The following is a 9,298-nucleotide window of genomic DNA, read 5'->3' on the forward strand; positions in this document are numbered from 1 at the left end:
ATTCTATACTATACTGTCCTGTGGCTGGTCCCTCAGGGGGAAGCATGGCCCCACAGAGGCACCCCCTTACCCCATACCTGATTACATATCCGCCAAAACATATTCCCTCCCTCTCTATCTTTTTATAAACACATCAGTATCCACTAAGTATGAACATGAACCTTGGACTCTTATATTAAGAAATAAACCCCATTACACTTGAACCACAACATGTTAGAACCTTATACTAAAATAATAATAGTTGTGGCCCAAGAATAGTTAATTACACACACACACACACACACACAATCTATATTAAATTAGCATCCACCATTGGTGCTGAGTGAAAATAAACTCCTTTCTGGCTCATGAATTAAGGATAACTTTTACATTTTTTTTCCTTTTGAAGAGGAAATGAGAATTTCTCCATAATGGTCCCCAAACATGAAACAGTGTAGGTTGCCAAAATTGGCTCAAATGTCAAAATGCCCGAGCAGTTTTCCCGCCACTCTGGGTTTGGATTCAGCACTTAATTCTGATTTCAGATGGTTTTCTGGTATTGGCCCTACGGTTAAATACAAACATTAGTAGTACAGGAGAGGAAGTGGCATTTAAATAAACATATTTATTCTACAAGCATTAAAACTAACTACAAATAGAAATAGTCTTTGTTAATATTTATTTCTAGCATTACATGTGTTTTTGAAACTTACATGTGCTACCATATAGAGGACAGTTTGGTTATTTTTAAAATTACTTTGATGTTCTGTCAGTGTGAAGCCCATCTTTGTGAAAGAACCAGCCAGCGCTCATCTCTACCTTCGCTGTGTTAAGGATAGAAAACTCTTTGAGGGCTGTGGCCTTGCGCACTCCTGGCTGACCCTGGTTTTGGTGATCTGCTTGCCACACTGTTGGACCGGAGAGGAGACTTTGGATTGAAATATTCTGTAACGGGTATTTGCTTCTTGTTTCTTCTTATAAACAGTGGGGTCTCAGCCCCTGAAATAGAAAAAAGAAAAAAGAAAGAAAGAAAAAAGATCCAAATAAGATCATAGTCAAAAGGCTGAATATTACTTCTGCCTTGTTTATCATTGGCGTGAGTTAAGAACAAAACAAACATGGAGGTCAGATGAATCAGAACCACTCAAGAGTCCTAACAGTCTATTCGTCTTTAGCAAGTTCTCCTTCAGTGAGAGTCTTCTTAGAGATGTTGGTGGGAATAATTTAGAGTTGGTGATGTGTGAGGGTGTTGGGGCAAGGATTGGACCAGTGAGATAACAGGGCCTGTTGTTCCGACAGGTGAAACGAGAGAACACACGTGCATCTTAGAACAATCTAACCGCACTCCTTAGACCTCAGAGCCTGCACGGCCATCCCTGACCTGGTGCAGTTTTGGAGATGCTGAATGCCAACAGACAGAAGTAGCAGGATCTGGAGGTTCTTGTTTAAAAGTTTATGTATCTAGGCGGGGTAAATCTGTGTGTGGGCTGTCAGGGAGACTTACGGTTGAATAGAGACCATCATGTAATAACTATGGTCCTTGAGTGAGGAATCGGAGGAGAGGGCAGGTGGAAAGAGGCAGGATTTGCTTTCCAATTCTAACTACACTTGCTGCTAACATTAAGAGCCACTTCGCTGTTTGGTGAACTCTGTAGGCCAGTGCCAGGGTGTAGAAGGCCCCAGGGAACTCTACTGGATAGACCTCTCATTCCTGGTCAAGAGACAGTTGGAGAAACAAGACAATTTTTTGTTTTTAATTAGAGGCCTGTGGATATACTTGACAGTTGCTCTGTCACCCTCCAGAGCGGCCACTGTTGGCTACTCAGGACCAATGCAGGGTTTCCTAGAGCCGTTGAGTCCCCCTTCTCTAAAGTGCAGGTTGCTGCAGGGTTTAATTAGTCACATTGTTCTCCAGCTGCCTCACGGGTACCTGTTTGGCATTGCTGAGCCTGTATTCTTTTCTCTGGCTGATCTTTACAGTGAAACCGTTAAGATCCGTGACAGCTAAGCTGTGCAGAGTTAACCTGTGAAATCGCTGTGTCTGTGTGGGTCGGCGATCCTGTCCAGCGCATGGAGGTGACCACTTGTACCTCCTACACCTGTGTTCTCAGGGTGTTTTGTCCCCAGAGACACATTTCTGTCAGCTTTATCTCAATGCAAAACTGAGCAGATGCATTCTGGAGAGACGGAGCTGGAAACCACTCTTAAACCTTACTGATTTTTCCTTGAGAAGCATTGATCTTTAGCACATACCGATTTCCTTATACCATCTGCGATAACCACAAACTGTACTTAACCTTGTGATACTGGCTTGCTTCCTTCGGATCCTTGACTTGACATTCTAAATCAATTGGAGAAAGAAAAAGAATGTGAGAGATAGCAATAGACTTATAGCGTCACCAAGCTAATAAGGGCTGTCTCAAACACGCTATCTCCAATGCTTGCTTTAAATACTTAACCGGTGGCAGCTTACTTTGAGCACATATCTAGCAGGCCTACAATAAGCCGCTCACTGAAGAGATCAGCTCTTACCACATCCTCCTTTTGACTCTATGGAAACGTAATGGTGCAGACAAGTTAGAATGTTTACTTTTCGAAGTAACACTGTTTTTATCGTATTATTTCTGTGACTGGACATTTAACCCAACTCTTAGATGTTTAACTTTAAACCAACAAAATTGTCTCTCCCGGCCTAACACATGCCCCTTCATCATGTTATACATAAATAGATATGTGTTTCTTTTGTTTGTTGTTTGTGTTCTTTTCAAGACAGGGTCTTGCTATGTAGTCCAGGCTAGCTTTAAATTTGCAAACCTCTTGCTGAGATTACAGCTGTGCACCACCACACCTAACTCCCTTTTCTTCTTCTATTACTATTCACGCTTTAAGATATATATTTTTTAAATAGTTTCCAAATGGCTTAGTTATTCCCCCCCCCAAGAACTTCCCAGGAATATATCAGTGACAATCAGTTAAAGCAATTTATTTTATTTTTATCTTCAGTGCTTTACATTAAAATAATTCCTATATAATAGTTGCATTTAACAAAATATACAAAACACTAATAGTAGTTTCAATTTCTGTTATGGTTTGCTTATTTAAACCTTTTTAAAGCCCTCGGGGCTGGAAAGATAGTTCAATGGTTAAGACAGCTCACAGACTTATAGAGGACCCAAGTTTGATTTTCAGCACCCACACCAAGAGGTTCACAACCTCCTATGACTCAGCTATAGGGTGATCTGATGCCCTCTTCTGGCCTCTGTGGGCACTGCACTCATGTTTGTACGTGTGTGTGTGTGGGGGGGGGAGCATGGGTGCAGATTTAAAAATAACCTTAAAACGCCTAATTTTTTCCTAGATTTCTAGATGTCTAGTCTTACTTAGTGGAAAGGGAATTTTTCTCAAAAAAAGGGAAGATTATTAGCTAGAGAACACAGGCTTTGCCAAAATGTTCTGAACAGTGGAACTGAGAACAACTTTGTGACTATGTGTGAAAATGAAGGAAAACCATTACATATGTGCAGCCACTTGCTAGGTAGAGCTGAGACTTAAAACCTCAGTGGTTGAAAGAGGAAACAAGGAAGTGTGAAGTCTTCATGTCACAGAGGTCCCCTGGTGGCCTCTTGGTATAATCGCCTGGGTGGCCTGTGTGTTAAGTCACCTGGTGGTTTGTGTTTAATCACCTGTGTAGCTGATGCTCTCTAGATCCAGCCAGCACTTTCAACTTCTCACGTGAGTTTTGCAGCAATTTGGTTGTGGGTGTTCCGGAGGTGTAGGGCTTCCTGGGCTCTGCTGCAGGTTCTGTTGGGGTGTTTGTTCTGTGGCGAGCCAACAGCTTTATCTCAGCTAGCTCAGAATGAACCAGAGCTGATACCCACTCCTTTTCTGATTTGGAAAAAGGGAAAGGTTGGAGAGCACGGGTTACCGCTGTTATTGTCGCATGGACTGGAAGCGCGTTATCGTCACACATTTATGTTGTTTCAGTGTTCACTGTGCCCCAGGCAGGAATGCACACAAATCTGCACCCCCTCACACATACACAGCCGCACAAATATACACACGTACATATTTTTTTTAAAGAAGGAGTTATTATTTGGGTAATTTATTAAATGTCACATTCTTTTAAAAGCCTCCCTCCTCCTCCACAAAAAAAAAGAAAGAAAGAAAGAAAGAAAGAAAGAAAGAAAGAAAGAAAGAAAGAAAGAAAAGAAAAGAAAAGAAAAGAAAAGAAAAAAAGAAAAGAGAAAATTGCCCCCAAGCACTTTCCAATTAAAAGGTGGTCTGGAACTCTACAGCAAGGTACTATTTTTCCAAAATGCTCCCCATTCTCAAAGCATGTGCCCCAGACCCGTCAGTATCACCCCTGTAGGAGGATTTGACTCAGTTTGATGATCAGCTAGTTTGAGGATATCTGCTGTGTGCTGCGTGGATTGCCTTGCGTGGGACTGGTGTTTTCTTGACATATAACAGGGAAGCCCAAGGGAAGCCAAGAGACAACTGTGTCACTAGCAAAGATTAAGTATCAAAGCTATTAGGAGCCTGCAACCTGGAAGGCCATGCTGCTGCCATCCACAGCAAAGGAAGGAAACGAGCCTATGGTCAGACTTCACAGCGGCCTGAGGATGTGTTCATGGAGAGCCTGGGGCTCTCGCACAGCATGGAGGAGATGCAGAAACCAGCCTTAGCTGAGAATATACAGTTCCTAGTCCTCTAATGAATTCAGTTTAAGATACACTCCATTGATTACCTGAATAGCCAGCATACAGTCCTACAAGGACTCTGGTAAGGAGCTCTGGGCAAATAATTTTTGCAATATTTATTTGCGAATGGCAAGTAGAAAGCTTCAGTTTGGCATATTCATCATCTGCCAATAACCTGAGGTCAGTCGGTCGGTGCCCACCCACGCTTGCCTTTACCTTACCTTCGTTGCTTGCTTGAAGCAGCCAGTTCAGAACCTCTGCCAGAGAGTCGGTATGTAAAATTTCACAGAGCTTTGCCAGGATCTGACAGGGAACATTAGCGTCACCTCTGAGGAAGTACCCGGTACCAGGCTCACACACTTTCTTTCTCCTTCCTTAGAATCTCATCTCCCTGAAAGTCACGGTGTACATGCTATTCTGGGGTCCAGTTTGAGAGCCATTTTTCAGACAGTGCAAAGGGGGTCAGAGAAGCCATCACCAGTACAAGGGATGTTCACTGTTTGTCGTGCTGGGTCTGTGTGGGTCTAATGTGTGCTAGGAACAACTCACTTCAGGAAGTAGACCCCTTATGGAGGCTTGAGATGGGGTCGGGTGGGCGAGGCTCTAGCAGGAATCTGTTGGTCACAGACATCACCCATTTGGCTGCTACTCTCCCTTCGTATGGCTAAGAAGGATGTGAACTGAGCTAGAGGTGCCTCAGTTCTATGAATTCAGTGTTGGCCAAGTGAGACAGGAATCAAAACCCCTTCAGTTAGCAAGAAACTGGGCTTGAGGTGCTAGGAGGGGATTTTATTTGCTTGCTTGTCGTCCCCCCCCCCCAAAAAAAAAAAAAAAACTTCCCTGCAGCTAAGGGCTTTCCCTGTCACACTGTCCTTCACTTTCAAAGAACAGAACTCCTCGAGGAGAGCATTTTACAGATGGTGTCCCACTGTCACGATCTCCACTGAGAAGTCAGCAGTCCCAGCAGCACCCTGTGCAATGTGTCTCCTTCCTCTAGTTTTCAGCAGTTGGATTACAGCGCTTAGGAGTGATCTACCTTGAGTTTATCTCTCTTCAAGTTTCTGTCAATGTTAGGAGAATATTAGCCACTAACTCTCCCCATAAATTATATGCTCTAATCCGTCCTGCTTCTGAGACTCCTGTTACCCAAATATTAGAATACTCAATATATCCTGATGGCTCAATAAGGCTTGCTTATATTTGCGTGTCTACTTTAGTTTGGATAGCTTTTAGCTGCTCAGTGTTTAAATGTGTTAATACTTATGTATATGGAGAGAGGGAGTGCAGGCATGTGCGCACATGTGCACACATGCATGTGGAAGCCAGAGGTTGACCTTGCGTGTCTTGCTCACTGTCCCCAGTTATGGTATTCCAGTAACTCATTTCTCTGGTGTGAAGTTTCTGGGTCTCATCTGACTTCCGGTGATCGAAGCACCTCTCTGCCCTCTGGGATGTGTGATTGACAGGCAGCAGGTCCCAGGAACTGTCCCTCCCTCCCTTCTCTGCAGGTGGTTACTATGGTCCCAAAGACTCTATTGTGTATTTACGGAGCTTGTTCCTACTAATTCCAGGGACCTCCGCGCTCTCAAACTCTAAACCCTTTCCCCTGCAGCAAAGCCCTCTGCACTGTGGGCGCCTCGTCTCTGTAACATGAATGTACCCTAGCATAAGTCTGAGTTGAATACAGTAATTGCCCTAGTTGCATGGTCATGAAACTACTGTCGGTTGCCAAAAACCTGTTTCTGTGATGATTTACAGTGGAGGCTGTCCTGAGTGCCTCTATCATCTTGTAACCGGTGTCATACCCCTGTGACACTGCTGCTCACTAGTCTCTGGTGTGCGTGTGTGTGCACACGAGTGTGTGCATTCGTGTGCATGTGTGTGTGTGCTGGAGTTCATGCAGTTTCTAAACCGAGGATCGGAGAGCCCCGCCTCTCACCTTTATCTCCTGATCCAGGTAGTTGGGAATATGCACGGTGTTCTCATTCCCATCCATTCTGTTGCTCATCACGTCTGAGGACCGGACAGCAGCCGCAGAGCATATCCTTGTGGATGCGAGTGGCCTTTTAGCTTTATGTTCAGCCTAAATCAAAGATACTATATGATTGGCTTGCAGTTTTACACTTGCAATTTCTACGTAAATTAAGTGCAAAACTAATAAGCTTTTAGCTTTGCTTAAATTTTTAAAATTACTTTTATTTAACTCTCTGTCTCTGTCTGTCTGTCTGTCTGTCTCTCTCTCTGTGTGTGTGTGTGTGTGTGTGTGTGTGTGTGTGTATTTGAGAGTCTGCTTGCATTGGAACATGGCACAGTACATGAGTGGTCACAACATTCAAGGAGTCCTGGGTGTCTACCACAGGTCACCAGGATTGTCAGCAAGTGCCTTTACACATGAACCCATCTCCCATGCCAGAGAAACATTTTTCTTTAAGACGAAAACCACAAAAGCAAAACAATGTTAATAATTTAGAGTGTCCTTTAAATTCTACCAAACATTTGTGTTTGGTGACAAAGCACTTGGAAACATATTATTAACTTTGGTTGAAATCACTTAAAGCTCTTGATGAGACTTGAGATAATAGTTTAAATGTTTAGTGTGAAATCTTTTTTGTATGTTGTTTCCCAGGGAAAAATGAACTCCTACCCTAGTGAGATATGTTTTTTGTTTTTGTTTTTGAGATACGTTTTGAGTTGAAAAGATTTCTTTTATCACCAGGAAAGCAAGATCTATGTTCTGTCTCTGAATAAGGTCAATGAGATGTAAAAAGGCCAGAACATTGATGATAACTGATGAAAATTTTAACATTTATCCTTGGGGAAGATGAGCAGAACTTGTAAGCCTGAAGGCACACACATTGTTCCAGCTAGCTTTATGCCTTTTTGAAACAAGCTATACTTATCTGAAAGGAAGGAATATCAATTGAGAAAGTGCCTCTGTAAGATCCAGCTGTAAGGCATTTTCTTAATAAGTTACTTCCCTGGGCTAGTGGTCCTGGATTCTATAAGAAAGTAGACCGAGCAAACCATGAGGAGCAAGTCCGTAAGCAGCACTCCTCCGTGGCCTCTGCATCAGCACCTGACTCCAGGTTCCCACCGTTTGGATTCCTGCCATCACTCTTTATGATGATGAACTGTTATACAGGTCGGTGAGTGAAGTAAACCCTTTCCTCCCCACCTTGTTTTTGCTCCTGGTGTTTCATCACAGCCATGACGATCCTAACTAGGATACATATCAAGGGAGAAAAGGCACAAAGTGGTTTTATTCTGGACCAGAAGACAAACAATTGTACAGAGGTGAAATCATGAAAAAATATATTTTGTGAACAAATGCATCAGTAAATCCTAAAAGTTAAATGAAATAGACAAATTTCTTGAAAAAAAGATACAAGTTGCCTATGCTTACTAAAAAGCAAACGTCTATCCATGAAACAAAAGAAACTGAGTTTTTAGTTTAAAACTTGTGACTGGAGGGGAGCCTTAAGCCTAGCTCACTTTCCAGGAGGATTTTAGCCATCAACTCAGATTATCTAGAAGATTAAAGAGAGGTTCCCACCAATTTCATGGTTTCTGCATTGTCCTGAGAGCAAGCCAGAAAAGGACATCATAAGAAAACCACAACTTTTCACAAACAAGAATTGAAGAATATTAAAGTCTTTTATAAACAACATTCAGTACTAAGTCAGTTCTTTAACCCAGAATGCAAGGATGGTTTAATATTGGAAAACAGGCCTACACAGACGCAGAAAAATCGATTGGCAAAATTCACCCTCCATGTGTGGTAAGGTGTGGAAACGAGAAGAGCCTCAGAAGCGCCTGAGCAGACAGAGCAGAGGCAAGGCGAGGGTATCGGCGCCTCTTGATTCTGTTTAACATACACTAGGGGTTCGGCCATCACAGTAAAGCATAACAGAGATGTGCAGTGTGCACATTTGAAAATATTATAGAAAAAAATAGAAATTTAGGCCTTACCCAAAATAATAATTTTTGGAGGAGACATTGAAACAAAGGCAAGATTCAGAATTAAAGACAATACCTGCAGAACACACGGGAAAGGACTTAGATGGCTATGTAGGAAGCTTTTATATCACAACTACAGAAAGGCCAGCAACTCAGCTTTAAAGACAGGCAAAAGCTTTGAACATCCGTGTCCCATAAAAGGTCACATAAATGACAGGGAAGGAGAGGGAAGCTGTCGCCTTCATCATCTGAGAGAAAAATCAGAACTAAAACCACACAAGTGACACACACCAGTCCCTGGACTAGCAGGCTTGGCTTTGGGTTTTGGTTTTAAGGCAGCAGCCACACTTCAGCCTCCTCGCACTAGGATGGCATACTGCCAGAACACTTCACTCCCATTAGCTAAAATCTAAAACCCATCAGACTACATTTAAGGAGGAAGTGGAGGAAACAAAACTTCAGACGCTGCTAAGGGAATGGACGAGGAAAACAACTTGGCTGTTCTTTAAAATGCAGCCACAACATATACCCAGAAGAACTTCCAACTGGTAATAAGGACACATGTTCCACTATGTTCATAGCAGCTTTATTTATAATAGCCAGAAGCTGGAAAGAACCCAGATGTCCCTCAATAGAGGAATGGATACAGAAAATGTGGTACA

General features: G+C 42.7%; 1 protein-coding gene across 1 annotated transcript in view; it reads right to left on the reverse strand.

Moving 5' to 3' along the window:
- Nucleotides 1-808: 808 nt before the first annotated feature.
- Nucleotides 809-9,298, reverse strand: part of C4H4orf17 (chromosome 4 C4orf17 homolog) — a 14,726-nt gene continuing 6,236 nt past the window's right edge. The window contains exons 4-8 of the mRNA XM_021196973.1: nt 6,619-6,762; nt 4,901-4,982; nt 3,663-3,864; nt 2,277-2,320; nt 809-978 (exon numbers count right to left, since the gene is read on the reverse strand). Of these exons, the coding sequence (XP_021052632.1) occupies nt 809-978; nt 2,277-2,320; nt 3,663-3,864; nt 4,901-4,982; nt 6,619-6,762 (642 nt within the window). The remainder of the gene's footprint in view (nt 979-2,276; nt 2,321-3,662; nt 3,865-4,900; nt 4,983-6,618; nt 6,763-9,298) is intronic.

This window comes from Mus pahari, chromosome 4 (assembly GCF_900095145.1).
Source record: "Mus pahari chromosome 4, PAHARI_EIJ_v1.1, whole genome shotgun sequence".
Lineage (NCBI taxonomy): Eukaryota > Metazoa > Chordata > Mammalia > Rodentia > Muridae > Mus > Mus pahari.